Here is a 15,208-nt window from a genome sequence, read left to right on the forward strand (position 1 = left end):
AAGTGTATCTCTGTGTTTAAGTCCTTATTTTCTGTGAACAAATTGATGACGCCCCTGGGATGGTGGGTGATGGGCTCTTAATATGTTTTGAATTTGTAATAAGGCACAACGACAGATGGTAAAGGATTAATAAACTTGGTGTGACTGCTAAAATAATTTAATCTGCCAGAAAAATGGCTCATTAAAAATGTATTTGTTCCTAGAGGAAATTTTTCCTCATTAAAGTGAGTCAAGGACCATACCCCATGGCTAAACTCTCCAGGCCTTCCAAAGGCATTTTGCTGAAGCAGTTGAGCAGGGATTGGTGAGCTCTGGGAGGATTTCTTTGGAATCTGGCCTTCTCAATCTCTGGCTGCAAAGGGAGAGAGCAGATGATAAGACAGGCAGGCTGCCGCTCAGGAAACCACTGCTCCCAAAGCACCTTATTTTGATTAGAGAGGCCAGGAAATTTCACATTTGCTCTGCAAAGTGTGTTTCCCGTTGGCCCAGACTTTCTCCCTCAGATTCTTTCCCTGCTCTGTCTTTATGCCACGGGTTCATTTTTCCTCTCCCTGCATTTCTGGTTCTGTCGTTTTTTATGGCCCCCTTTTCCCCCTCTTCCTTCCAATGTCCTGCCTATTCCTCCCCAGGGCAGCCCAACCTGCTCCATCTCATATCCAGGACCCTTCTGGAAAGGTTTCCTTTCTCCTCGGTGTATTGTCATCCTCTAACTCGGCCTCCTCAGATGTAGATGAGCAGAAGAACAACTCAAAACATGCACATGAACCACGTATAAATGGCAAAACTCACTGGAATGGGACAGACTTAAGGTCACATTTCCCAGCTCTGAGCAAGGCACTGAGCTAGGCTGAGCCTACCTGGCTCTTCTGTGGAAAAAGAATGACGACCTTGCAACATTATTGTAAAGATAGGAGAATGTGTTCCTGAAGAGTTGGCTACAGAACAGCTGTTAACCTCACCCTCGTTCTGCTGAAGGTGAAGGCTTACCCTCACCCTTAGTGGCAGCAGGATCCTCAGGTACACATCTCCAGGCAGATAGAGACATCGACCCAGCACTGTGCCTGTGGGAACCTTCTGCTAAAAGTAAGGGGGGTAAAAAGAGATAAGTACCTTGGAAGGTTCCCCCTTTGGTAGAAATTGATCCGGAAGACAAATTCAGAGATAAGACTGTGATTCGAGAATGATAAGGAAAATGCCACAGGAACCACTCCACCCAATCATTCATTTTCAGGAGAAGAATAATTTGGACATTCACATGAAAAATGTTGGGACGCCATAATTCAAAATTACAAATGCAGATCCCATTAAACCAGAAATTCCATGCTGTGAAACTAGTATGCACACACAAAATGACTAATGGGCCAGAATTTTTGGTGGCAGCATTGTTAGCAACAGGAGAGACGTTAGAAGCCTGATACCCACCAGTGGAAAACTAATTGAATTAATTGAGGTGCATCCAGACAATCATAGGTGTGATATGTCTGCAGCCATCAAAAAGAATGGCATGAATCTACATGGAACACTATGGAAAGAGCTCTAAGATAGAATGGGGAGTTGTTTTGTTTTTTTTTTTTAAAAAGCCAAGGTGTAGAACAGGTGTGTGTGTGTGTGTGTGTGTGTGTGTAGATGTACAAACAATGATACACACACAATTTTGCAAAAAGACAAAATGAGAGAAAGACACTGGCTTGTCTGTACACAGATTCTCTGACAGTGTAACATAAGAATGGATTCCTTTGATTGCCTGAGCCATGGGAACAGGAGCAGAAGGATAGTTTTTAGCATCGATTTCCCTTTGTGTCTTTTGAATTTTGAACCATTAGACTATCCAAATGCAATTAAATAGTTTTAAAATCTCATCTAATCAAAGCTGCTAGACTTCAGGCCCTTCCCCTGGGGATGCTCATACAGGAGCAGAGGCCCTATTGGCTTCCCGCCTCCTGGCCAGGCTCAGCTTCCCAGGCCTCCAATGGGCTTTCCTTTCACAGTGCGGAGTCGGGTGGGCTGGTGATGGCTATGTCTGTGGAAAGGATGTGGACATCGACAGTTACCCTGATGAAGAACTGCCATGCTCTGCCAGGAACTGCAAGAAGGTAAGATGGAGAAGCAAGAGAAACACACACACACACAAGTACAGACTTTGACTTTACAAAACCACATCTTAGGTGGGGGAAACATTCTGCAGGTCCCACTTAAAATTGCATTTTTAAAGTAGTTGCATCTCAAATGAAGCAAAACAGCCACCAACAATAAAGTCAGCTACACTTGGTCTTGAGATCATAGCTGGTTTTCAATGTAAGACAAGTAGGATGTCACTCTGAGCTGTTTCCTCCTTAGGACAACTGCAAGTATGTGCCAAACTCTGGCCAGGAAGATGCAGACAGAGATGGCATTGGAGATGCTTGTGATGAGGATGCTGATGGAGATGGGATCCTGAATGAACAGGTACCAGTTTTGTGGGGAGGACCCATGAACTACCACATGATGCCAAATGCCAGGGATGATGGAAGAGAGCCCCATCAACTATTTATATTGATCATCCCAAATATTAGTTGCCACTCTGTCCCCATAGCACTGAAACTTTTTTTTTTGGTATCAGGGATTGAACCCAGGGGCACTTGACCATTGAGCCACATCCCTGCATTTTATTTAGAGACAAGGTCTCACTGAGTTGCTTAGTGCTTCACTTTTGCTGAGGCTGACTTTGAACTTGCAATCCTCCTGCCTCAGCCTCCTGAGCCACTGGGATTACAGGCATGTGCCACCATGACCAGCAGCACTGCAACTTTTTATTTCATAAGATTTGCAAATGTTTAAAAAATAAAATTAATAGACTTGGGCCACCTCTCCTTCCAGTGGGGGGAGTGAATTTAGTGAAAGTCTGAGTAAGTGTCCCCTCGTCCCATCTTTTAGGATAACTGTGTCTTGACTCACAATGTGGACCAAAGGAACAGCGATAAAGATATCTTTGGGGATGCCTGTGACAACTGCCGGACAGTCTTAAATAATGACCAGAAAGATACTGACGGGGACGGAAAAGGAGACGCTTGTGATGATGACATGGATGGAGATGGTGGGTTTGCTTTGCTCTGTCATTTATTTGGGATTCATTTGTCCTTTTGTCCTTGTCCTCTCTCAAGAGTAGGAATAGAATTGCTGACTCAGGGCCTCCCACGCTGATGGTTCACTGCAGCCTGGAGGCCCAGGGCTGGCTTGTCTCTTTAGGAGACTCCACAACCCATGCCCCTGTTTAATAACTGTGGATGTTTCTGGAACTCTATGTCATTGCTAGGAACTTAATAAAAACCCCTTCCAGCAGGGTCATGTCAGGGCTGTGTCCTGTAGGGCATCCACCTTCCCCAGTTGTACTTTCCTCACCACCTTTCTCCACCTGGAAATGGAGAATTGAGCTTTGAGCAGATTCACAGACGAGACCCTCTGAGGCACACTTCTGAGACCCAGGCCCCTCAGGGAAATATGGCCATCCCCTGCCTATTCTGGGTCGGGCTCTGGAAGCAGGGTGGCTATACTGCACAGCTCTGGGAACCCCCCTACAGGAACTTTGTGTGAGGTCCATGTAAGAGGCCCCTCCTAGACCTAGTCAGCTGTGGAACTTCATGAGACTTGAGGGAGGTCATCTGATTCTGTATGACTCCCATGGCATAGAGATGACGAGCACTGAAGGATAGCGTGGGATCTGGTAATTTCTGGAAAACATACCAAAACACAGAGCACTGGGAGAAAACCCTTTAGAAATACCACCCACTCCAAACACACATATATGCATGCACACACACAGACACAGAATATCTATACCTCCCTAAAGCATGACCTCATCTTCTATGAGCCCAGCTGATGCCCCTGACCCAGTGGTGCACTGGCAAACCAGCTCAATAAAAAAAAAAAAAGAAAGCCCCAATTCGTCAATTTCTGCAATGTTACTTCTCCCATTATCGATTTTAAACTACCAATATGATGTCATTCAATGCAAAATTGGCACAAGAGGGACTCAGTGGGCCTGACTCCAGCACATCTCTGTCCAGAACCCTGCATCCAAGTCATAACTCGAACACCCATCAGGTCCTCCCTCTCAGGGTCAGCCCAACCAGCCATCATGCCCCCCACGTCTTTAGGACAAATCCCAAATCAGTGGATAAATGCCTCTAAGAGCTATTCCTTTTTATGTCTCCCAGAATCCTTCCTTTGAAATGACTGTACAAAACCACATCTCATGTGGGGGAAACATTCTGCAGGTCCCATTTAAAATTGCATTTAAAATGAAATTTTAAATGGGACCTTCAGATAACTGCTGAAAAGGGTAGTGACTGTGACAATGACCATGGGCCTGACCTCTATATCACCTAGAAGTCAGTGTGTCACATTCCCTTCTGTCATGTTCCCCTGAACCAAGGTAGCATTCTTTTCTTGCAGGAATAAAAAACATTTTGGACAACTGCCCCAGAGTTCCCAATCGTGATCAGAGGGACAAGGATGGTGATGGTGTGGGGGACACTTGTGATAGCTGTCCTGATGTCAGCAACCCTAACCAGGTTAGTAGGCTTCAGGGGAATTCAAACTGTAGGCTGAACTGTCTTAGGCAAAGACTCATCCTAGACCAATGTCCAGAGGAACACAGCAGAGCCCATTGGCCGGCTCCTACCTGTTGTCACTTATGTAACAGAGGACAGGTGGAGAAATGACACACATTAGGCTTGAAGATGTTGGCACGAGCACTACAAGAGTCTGGATGGGGTCTTCTGAGGCCTTCGGGATAAGTCTCACAGCTGAAGAGCACTGCTGATGTTAGTAACTTGAGCTTAATGATGCCCAAAATAACTTTTTTCTGCTAAAAGGAAAATGGAACGTGGAAGTTAACCATTGAGAGCCTAATCATGTATCCCTTTAGTCCCCAGATCCCTGCACAGCCTATGTATGGACATTTCAGATTAAGTTCAGTCAGTGACGTGTCGAGTTTCCCTTTACACACCCCCTCCCTGTCTGGATAATTGGGCATGATGTGTCATTTGTTTCTGGAGCCCTTCAAGAGGGGAGTCATTGTTGCCCTCGGTGACTCACCATTTTGACTCCATTCCAAAATACGGAAGCAAAGCAAAGTCAATTTGCTTTGTCCTCATGCCTATGGCTGGCTCCCTTCCAACTCATGCCAGAGCTCTGCATCTCCACCTGCCACCATGCTAGCCGGGCACCCTTTCCCAATCAGCTCATCTGGTGTGTAGGCAGCCCATCCATGCAGCTTGATATTTTAGAAGGCTTTTTTGAAAATTCAGCATTGTGCCTACACCAATATGGTGTTGTCCTTTTGCAGTTTTGTACCATCTCAGCTCCAGAGAAATAATTCCTGAAATCCAGTGATGATGGATGAGATCTGCCTTCTCTAGAACATTCTGTACATGCAGGCCCAGGGATAATAACACATTCTGTTCTCTTTGCAGTCTGACGTGGATAATGATTTGGTTGGGGACTCCTGTGACACCAATCAGGACAGGTACGGCCTATGTCCCACTTCAGAGAGGCAGATGCAAAAATCTGGAGTTTTAATTTTCGGAGCTTTGTTGATAGCAGGCTTTGGGATATGTCTAGATATATTCTGGATCTCTCTGGGGCTGCTGTTGGGACAGCTCTGTCTCCAGTCAGGGCCACCATTCCTCTCTGGAAATTCTGTGTAGGAGATGGCAATGGTAGAATAGGCCACTGGACACTCCAGCAAGGAAGCTCTATGGCAGGAGAGGCACAGTGGTACCATGCCCTACAGACAGGTTCTAGAGTGTGACAGCCAGACCTGAGTCACCGTTCTTTCTCTTATAATCTGGTTAATCTTAAATTAGTTACCTAATCTCTCTGTGCCTCAATTTCTCCTCTGTACAGTGGGAATGACAATAGACCTAGCTCATAGGATTTTTGGGAAGATTAAGTTAATTCATAAGAAGTGCTTAGCATGATTTCTGTTGTAAATCTAACATTCTGGTTATATTCTTTCAATTCGGGAAAACTCCACCATCATCCCAACATAGATGTCAGTTTGCTGAGGGGTCACTATTATTTCATTGTATTTCACATTTTTCCATTTAGTTTCTCTTATTTGAGTTAAATTTGTTCTGTGCAAGCAAATTTGGCCAACCCTCCTAGCCCAACTCAGTGGAGTCCCACATTAAGACCAGGGCTGGCTGGAGATGTAGCTGTGATAGAGTCCTTGCTTAGCATGCTCAAGGGCCTAGGTTCCATCCCCAGCACTGCAATTGGAAAAAAAAAAAAAAAGATGTAGGAGCATCAGAAACACAGCCATGTGCCACTCATCTCTGGAGATACCTGCTATCCAAGGCTCTAACCCCTGCACTCCTTGGGGAACTCATAGAGAGGCACTCAGAACCAGAGTAAAGAGGGCAAGGATGCTATAAGGCAAAGCAGCAAGAGACTCAGCTTCTCTCTAGTACCTGGATCACAGATTGCGCTGCAGACTCAGTTCTCCATCCACATCTTGCTCAAAGACAGCTCCCTCAGTATTTTCCGTGTCCTCATTGCTGAGCACATCAAAGTTGAGTGATTTGAACATATTCTTCAGTCTCTTGGGGTCTCAATTTCTTTATCTGAAAAGTATAAATGATTAATCACATTGTTACAGGTAATGGTGAAAATTCAAGATCTGGTAGGTAAGACTCCCAGTCCAGTACTGGCTCTCAGTCCATATGCAGAAAATGGTGGCTGTTACTCTTGGTATCACAGTATGGGAGGGGCGAGTCAGGAAGGGAGTCTGACATCAGAATCTCTCGGTTTCAGAGTGGAAGGTGGGACTGGCAACCTGACAGCCCCCCTAAATGATGTATATCAAGAATGTTCCCTGTTACAGGTCATCCTGTACTCGGATTACCATCTAATTTCTAAAATATGCTATTCCACCAGCCTCTAGAAATTTGCCTAAAACAAATGACTCATTCTGCCACATTTTAATTCCCACAAATGTGAACCTTGAGGGAGAGGACAGGAACTGCTTGTTTTTTTTTGCATACAAATGTTCAGGGCTCTATAGAATAGTTGTTGCTAATGGAAATAGCTCAATGGTATGTTTAAAAAAGCAGCCCGAGAGCATGCACAGGAATTCTACCAGTTGAGCCAGTCTTCGGTTTGTCCAGGTTGGACTGACTTCTGTTGCCCCTGGAGCCATCTGGAATGACTGGTCCCTGGCTTCTCTCCCATGTGATGTAGGGGTAGTTCCTTGCCAATGGGAGGCCACAAAAGGAACAGGGTAAAAGGAGAATCTGCTCTGATCTGAAGCAGCCACGGGAGGTGTCAAGAGACTCAGGGGAACCTCTGGGAGACAGTGCAGACTCATCCTCCCATGGCTATTCAGCCTGGAAGGAGAAAAGTGGTGGGCTGAGAGTAAGAACCCTGAGAAGTCCTGGGCCCACCTCTCGGGAAGGGGCAGCTGTATTCTCTGCCAATCTCCCCATGGCATTCAGGTCGGAATTCTCATTGTGTCCACGGGCAGGGATTATAAAAGGTAATAAACAGAACACACTGTAGGATTCTTTCACAGGCACTTAGCAAGTGCTTTCTCATATATTAAAATTGAATTGTGCAAAATTCTGATCATTGACTCACGTACTCTTCATAACAATCCTAGGAAGTAGGGACCGTTACCATCCCCACCTTACAGATGAGGACACGGAACCACAGACGTGGAGTATCATGTGCGAGGTCTCCTGCTGGTCAGGATGGTTGGGCCAGGACTCTCTCTGGAGCTGGCTGGCACCACAGCCTCTCATTCTGTGCCCTTCACATGTCCTCAGAGTCAGGGATCATCTAACAGTCCCCAGGCACCGAGAGGAGCCTCTGGTCACAAATCACAGAAACAGACTCTTATCTTCAGTAGGAAATGGCTGTCTTGTTTTAAAAGGCTAAAGAAGTGGAAAATTGTCTCTGCAGCCCATAAGGCCGCCTCATCAAAGGAATCGAACTAGCAGGTTTGATAAAACCCAAGGCTGTTAAAATCCCCCAACCCAGACTCTCCTTCCTGTCCCCTGCTGAACTGAAATCCTTTCTCCACAGTGATGGAGATGGCCACCAGGACAGCACAGACAACTGCCCCACGGTCATCAACAGTGCCCAGCTGGACACTGATAAGGATGGAATTGGGGATGAGTGTGATGACGACGATGACAATGATGGCATCCCGGACCTGATGCCCCCGGGACCAGACAACTGCCGGCTGGTCCCTAACCCAGCCCAGGAGGATAGCAACAGTAAGCAGGCCCAGCCCAGGTTGCCTGAGACCCCCTCTGGCCAGGCACACTGCCCCTCTCAGGGCACTGAGGACTCAGATCCTCTGCTTTCTTGCCTCCCAGTAACGGCTGCGTCAAACCCAGCTCCTCCGCACACTCTGTGTGGATGGTAGACATCTGGTAGACAATGGTCTCCAACTCAGAGCTGATCACTTTGCAGCTTCTGGGCCACCCTAGGATGCAATCATACAGAGCAGGGCCACAGCCATGTGCTCAGCTCCATCCTCCAGAGACTGGGAGAGTGGCTACATTGTCCTTCCTCCTTCCAGTCACTGGGGGTCCCAGAAAAGGAGCCAGAGAGAAGGGCACAACAGAAAAGGATGGGCTGGGTTCACAAACTCAGACACCTGCAGGGGCCAGGCATTGACATGTGTGCGCCAAGTCAGATAGGAGTTGACAGGGAGCGGTGGGGATTAAGGTAACTAGAGGCCTTATCCCCAGCTATGCAAATTCAAATGTCATTTCAGTTGAATGAAATTCACTTGTAGCCAAATTCAGCTGAGGGACCAACCAGAATTTATAAGATTCTGGTGACAGTAATTTCCCTGCTTTTTGCACATTATAACCCAGAAAATGTTGTAGACATTTGCTTACATAAGATGAGGCTTATGAGCCACCAGTTGGTAAACCCAGCCATATATCATAAAAACTTCCTGGGGACACAGTGAAGGGCAACTGTTAACATTGACCTTACAAGAAACTCTGGGTGGTCACCTGAGGGCTGGTCTGATTGCCCATCAGTAGGGTCCAGGTTGAAGCCTAGGACCAACCCCAAGGTTCCTCTCCTGACACTGGTGAATCATAGCCCTGGAGGTGAGATCTTGGGCTCGTCTTCTGTCCCCTGTCTAGCCCCTTTCTCTGCTGAGGGTGGTAAGTATGGGCGTTGTTGAGCTCCTGTCCCCTTTCTTCACCCCACTCAGGTGATGGGGTGGGAGACATCTGTGAGACTGACTTTGACCAGGACCAGGTCATCGATCGGATCGATGTCTGCCCTGAGAATGCAGAAATCACCCTGACGGACTTCAGAGCCTACCAGACCGTGGTTCTGGATCCTGAAGGGGATGCCCAGATCGACCCCAACTGGGTGGTCCTGAACCAGGTGAGTGTATCCGAGTTGGCAAGAGCTCAGCTTTGTCTCTTTTAATAGTGGCAGGTGACATTTAGAGGTGCTGATTAAGAACAGGAAGCTGTTCACGTGTTCCTCCTCATAGTCCTGAGACAAAGTCCTTTCATCGTGCCCATTTTATAGATGATAAAATTGAGTCTTCTAAAGCCTTGAAGACTGCTCAGGGTAGCTCTGCAGTGAGTGGCTGAGATGGCTGGAACTGGAACTCGGACCAATCATGCTCCTGATCCAATAATCAGCCTCCTACTGTTCTCCTCGTTGCATAGCTGAAAAAGGAAGACACACAGAGATTTAGTAGACATTTCAGAGTCACAGAGCAAACCATATTAGAAATATATGTTCCCCAATTAAGGGGAGTCTGCTTAAGTGACAATCTTAGAAAAATTATTTCTATTTAAATTTAAATTTCTATTTAAAACCTTTAATGGAAGTCACACATCACCAGCCTGCCACTCATGGCACCCAAGGATCTGGGCCCCCAGGTTTATTTGTTCCACTTTGAGATGGCTCTGAACTTCCTCAACTCTTTCTACAGGGCATGGAGATTGTGCAGACCATGAACAGTGATCCTGGGCTGGCAGTGGGTATGTCTGGGGCCTCAATTTGCTCTCCTGTAGAATTCTGCCAGCTGGCAATGTATCTGTTTGTGTAATCACATCCGATCTCTACAGGGTACACAGCTTTCAACGGAGTTGACTTCGAAGGGACCTTCCATGTAAACACCCAGACCGATGATGACTATGCAGGCTTTATCTTTGGTTACCAAGATAGCTCCAGCTTCTACGTGGTCATGTGGAAACAGACAGAGCAGACATACTGGCAAGCCACGCCCTTCCGAGCTGTTGCGGAACCTGGCATCCAGCTCAAGGTAATGGTGGTCAAAGCCTTTCATCTCCCCTTCTTCTGGGCCCTTTGCCCTCCCTTTAAATCCCAAGTTCTCCCAAACGGCATGTAGATAATCTTAGAAATGGATACTTTGATGACAATGACATAGTCAGGATGAGAGCTGACCCAGAGACTCCCTTCCTGCCTGTATGCCAACTGCATTCAGATCTCTGGGTGACTGTCATGGGAACATGAGCCTACGTGGGGTCAGAGAGATTGGGAAGGTCTGGAGTGCATCTTCAGGCATCCTGTGTTGGAAACCGGCTAAGGTGTTTGGTCAGTAGGGCCAGCTGTGTACAGAAGGTCTGGTGGGCTATCTCCAGACATTTGGGGGGAGCCCTCATGGGGCCAATGTGGGGAAGCAATGGACTTATCATAGAAAAAGTGTGGAATGAGCAGTACAGTATTGTTCCCTGCTTAGTACCAAGGGGCTGGGGTCACCTCAGAAGAAAGAACACTTAAGTATCTGTTTTTGTACAAGTCCAAGACCATCTGACTGTAACCAGAATTCAATACCATGTCATCACCTCAGGTCTAGACAGGAAAGATGGTCTGTGTGTCCTCTTCTAACACCCTCCTCCTGTCCTTGTCCAGGCTGTAAAGTCTAAGACGGGCCCAGGGGAACATCTCCGAAACTCCCTGTGGCACACAGGGGACACCAGTGACCAGGTCAGGCTGCTGTGGAAGGACTCCAGGAACGTGGGCTGGAAGGACAAGGTGTCCTATCGCTGGTTCCTTCAGCACAGGCCCCAGGTGGGGTACATCAGGTAGGTGAGGGCCCCTTCTCCTACCCTGGTATACTCCATTCTGCACCCCAGAGCCTTTGCTTCCCCAAGTGGTCCTGATCTGGGATCATCCTCGAGGATTTGCCAGGATTTCCACGACTTCAGACCAGGACACCCAGAAGAGAGGTGGGAGGAAGACACATAGGCTCAGACTGACACTTAGCAGGAGCTTCTGGGGGAGGCATTGGGGGACCCATGCAAATGGATGGTTGTGCCCTTCTGCTGTGCCCTTAGCAAAGCCTGAGAGTGGATCTGCTGATGGGTGGAGGGAAGGACGTGTGGCTGAGACGCCTGCACACGCTCTGCCCTGAGACTCCTCTGGGCCTGTGTGATCACTTAGAATGCAGAGAGTCCCTCATGGTCTGTCTTCACTGCTGGACTGTAAACTCCAGGAGGACAGCACCTGTGTCTTTTGATCTCTGTCTCCCCAGTGCCTAGCGTGACACCTGGTATGTACCATGTATGGTACAAACCGTTCATCATGTAAGCAGTGTGATCTGCTTTTATTTTTTTTTAAGGCATCTTGTCTTTTTATTTTTAAATATTTTAGAACATATTTCCTAAGTACAAGTGAAAACCATAATATGCTTATCAAATCAGAAAATATAATAATGATACAACACGATTATATAATCAGCAACATAAATTCAAATACCATCAATCATCTTATTAATATTCTATATGATTTTTGTATGTTTGTGGCCTAAGATGTGATATTAGTATGCATTCCCATAGTTGTCTTAGCTCTATTGTCTCCTTTGTTTCTTTTATTCTAAACCATTTATGTGATATTTTTAATGTTTAGATTCATAAATGATAGATGTAGAAAGATCAGTTAGGAAAGTGAGTAAAGCAAGTAATCTATCTAGTGACAGGCAGAATAAAGACCCCAAAGGATATATAAATTCTAATCCTTATAATCTCTTGATACCGTGCCTTAGATTGCAAAATAAACTCTGCAAATATGATGTGGAACTTGGAATGTAGAGATTAACCTGGATAATTCTAGTGGTCAGACTCAATTATACAGATCGTTGAAGAGACTTTTCTTGGATGTGATCAGAAAAAGATACCTGAGGATAGAAGACATGATAGCCAGGAAATAGAGCTCTTCTCACCAGGGACAAAATATAATCCCCAATGACACAACCCCAGTGTCTCACCTGTGGCCACACCCCCACCTGCCTACAGTTATCACCTAGTTAATCCATATCAATGGATTAATCCATTGATTAGGTTAAACCTCACATAATCTAGTCATTTTACTTCTGAAAATTTTTCATTGTTTCACAATGAGCTTTTGGGGGACACCTCATATCTAATATTTAATATCTAAATCATAACAAGTAGGGTACTGCTGTAACAAATCCCCCAAAACATGAAAGTGGCTTTGGAACTGTGTAATGGGTATGCCCTATTTCTTTATAGGACTGTTTTTTGTTTTTTTTTTTTAACTAGTCTCAGGAGTTACAATGGCCTACATCTTTGAAATTTAGACAATATACTTATTTTAGTTTTCATACTTGCAGATCAACACCCATGTCAGCTTACATAGTACCTTTAGGAACTAGTATAGATTGCATTCTCCTAAACAGGTCAGGAAAGCAACTTAGAAGGAAAAAGAAGCTTATCTGGACTAATTCATTGTTTTCTCCTCTATGATATTATGTCTAATGGGCTCTGTTTGCCTCACAATAAGGAAGCGCACAGCCTTTCATGTTCTCAGCCTTGTTAAGACCAACATCCTTTTTTTAAGACAAATATGTTGAAATACCCCTTCTTCTATCCCAAAATGAAATCATAGGAAATATAACCTACCTACACATATTGTTTTATGAAAGTCAATCTGAGCTCTAACAATAGAGAAATAATTAATAAATTAATATACAATTTTGTTGTATATTACTTTATTAATAATTAATAAAGTAATATACAACAAAATAATGTAAATGCTTGGGCACAATCATACCAGAAGACAAAATGAAATAGAGAGTAGCATCCATACCTAGAATCACTATGAAAGTGACATTCTAATACAGACTGATGGTTCAGTGACAAATTATATTACAATGGTATTGCCAAAGGTGATGTGAAGTTGTAAAATGGTAAAACTCAATTTTCAACCAAAACAAAGTACTTAGTAGTTTCCCAATTTACCCTGGAGACTTCAGCTAACATTAAAATCTGTCTAAAATATACGTGATGTAGACAAGTAAAAGGGAATTAAGTTCTAGGCCCCAGTTGCTACAAACAGGCCGTTATCCTTCTGTGTGTCTGGAGAAACACTCTAAAAGCACACAGGATGCAGGACCAATTTTGACTAGTCTCTCCAGGCATTTTAAGCCATCCAGTGTCCCTAACTTCTGCCACTCAATGCCACCATGACAACCAAAAATGCCCTGCAGGTTTCTGAACTTCTAAGTAGAGAATGCTGTCGCCTATTGTGAATTGTGGCTCTGGGAGTCTGTGCGTGATATCCAGTAGAACTGAGGAAGAGCAGAAGTTCTAAGCATCTGTCCAAACAAGGTCACTCATAAGATGTAGCCACAGGGCCTTTCTCCCAGGATGTCAGGCTATATCTTTTTAACTTATCATCAAATACCTATCAAATTTACTGTGTCCCAGCATTGTATTGGGTTTTTTGAAAGACCATTGAAAATTGTCCCTGTACAATCTCCCTGCTGCTGGCTGGGAAGACATAGATACACAGGTCCTGCCCTCAAGGAGCTTCCAGTCTAATAGGGAAGGGAGACCAGCTACAGCACAGTCCAGGTCAGCGGGAAATGAGTGTCAAAGAGAATAAAGGCAGGTGTATGAATAAGCTCCTCATGGGCACTTCACCCTGCCTTGGGCTTCATGGAGACCTGTTCTGCCTGCGTTGTCTGCAGGGTGCGATTTTATGAAGGCTCAGAGTTGGTGGCTGATTCTGGGGTCACCATAGACACTACCATGCGTGGGGGCCGACTTGGAGTTTTTTGCTTCTCTCAAGAAAACATCATCTGGTCCAACCTCAAGTATCGCTGCAATGGTAACGTACATTCTGCTACTGCACAATGTTATTACTAGAATTAATCAGACAGTGCCACCATATTTTTATAGCATACTTTCTTCTCTAAAGCCCAAAGCTCATGCTACATGCTCATTAAAATCTGATAGCCCCTGTGTAACAGAAGTCAGAAGTGGATCTCATTTTTCCGATTTTATAAATTTGAAAATTGAGATCCATCTAATTCAACGGCATGGTTTAGGTTTGGGGTTCAGTGAGAAATTCAGATTCAATTTACAGGCAGCCTTAATTTTCATATGGCTCAAACATAATCACAGACTCAAAAGCCACTCTGCCTGCTAATTTTCTTCAGGGCTATGAATGAGCGTTGCTGGGCTTTCAGCCAACAATTTGCAAAGCAGCCTGAAGTAGAAAATGGCTGCCGGGGTCTGTGGGGCCTCTTGGGCAAGCTGAGAGCGCCCCCTACAGGAGTCCTGACTGACATGCAAAACGGATCTGGATTCCAGGTGGAAAGGCTCCAAATTAACCATCCTTCACCCATTGTTTTTGCAGATACCATCCCGGAGGACTTCCAGGAGTTTCAAACCCAGATTTTTGATCGCTTGGATAATTAAACAGAGGAAGCAACCTGTAACTGCTTTTCCAAATGCTAAAACTATATATTTTTTAATTTCCTATAAATTTCTTTGTATTTACTGTGGCTTTCTTTTACAGCCCAAATATATCAGAACTTTTTATATGAATGTAGAAATAAAGGAGAAGACATCATTTCTAATAACAATGCTACTCAGGCATTGCTTACATGTGGCTCAGTTTGATGGCAAATGGTGTTCTCTGAGGGTTCCACATTGATCTTGCAGGATGATATGTTCTACTCAGGCCCCGTAGTCTGTGAAACTGAGCATGTGCATGAATCAGAAGGTCATGGCAAAGGGTCTCATCTGGGTCACCCCAATCAGCTTCACCCAAAAGACCTAACAGTTCTTTGTACCTTAAGCAGCCTCCTCAGTCTAGGTAGGGAGGCCCAGAAATACCTGTCCAGGGGCACCTTTCCAATTAAAATTTTTTATGACCAGCCCTGGGACAGATTTGCCCAATTCCTTCAGAT

General features: G+C 45.2%; 1 protein-coding gene across 1 annotated transcript in view; it reads left to right on the forward strand.

Moving 5' to 3' along the window:
• Nucleotides 1-14,901, forward strand: part of Thbs4 (thrombospondin 4) — a 46,401-nt gene extending 31,500 nt beyond the window's left edge. Inside the window, exons 11-22 of the mRNA XM_046429152.2 lie at nucleotides 1,989-2,093; nucleotides 2,338-2,445; nucleotides 2,914-3,073; nucleotides 4,432-4,550; nucleotides 5,454-5,506; nucleotides 8,065-8,258; nucleotides 9,218-9,396; nucleotides 9,959-10,007; nucleotides 10,095-10,291; nucleotides 10,903-11,075; nucleotides 13,982-14,121; nucleotides 14,653-14,901. Of these exons, the coding sequence (XP_046285108.1) occupies nucleotides 1,989-2,093; nucleotides 2,338-2,445; nucleotides 2,914-3,073; nucleotides 4,432-4,550; nucleotides 5,454-5,506; nucleotides 8,065-8,258; nucleotides 9,218-9,396; nucleotides 9,959-10,007; nucleotides 10,095-10,291; nucleotides 10,903-11,075; nucleotides 13,982-14,121; nucleotides 14,653-14,714 (1,539 nt within the window). The 3' untranslated portion in view covers nucleotides 14,715-14,901. The remainder of the gene's footprint in view (nucleotides 1-1,988; nucleotides 2,094-2,337; nucleotides 2,446-2,913; nucleotides 3,074-4,431; nucleotides 4,551-5,453; nucleotides 5,507-8,064; nucleotides 8,259-9,217; nucleotides 9,397-9,958; nucleotides 10,008-10,094; nucleotides 10,292-10,902; nucleotides 11,076-13,981; nucleotides 14,122-14,652) is intronic.
• The last annotated feature ends 307 nt before the right edge of the window (nucleotides 14,902-15,208 follow it).

The sequence above is a fragment of the Marmota monax genome, unplaced genomic scaffold, assembly GCF_021218885.2.
Source record: "Marmota monax isolate L192 unplaced genomic scaffold, Marmota_monax_Labrador192_F-V1.1 WCK01_AAM20220418_F8-fsc00018, whole genome shotgun sequence".
Taxonomy (NCBI): Eukaryota; Metazoa; Chordata; class Mammalia; order Rodentia; family Sciuridae; genus Marmota; species Marmota monax.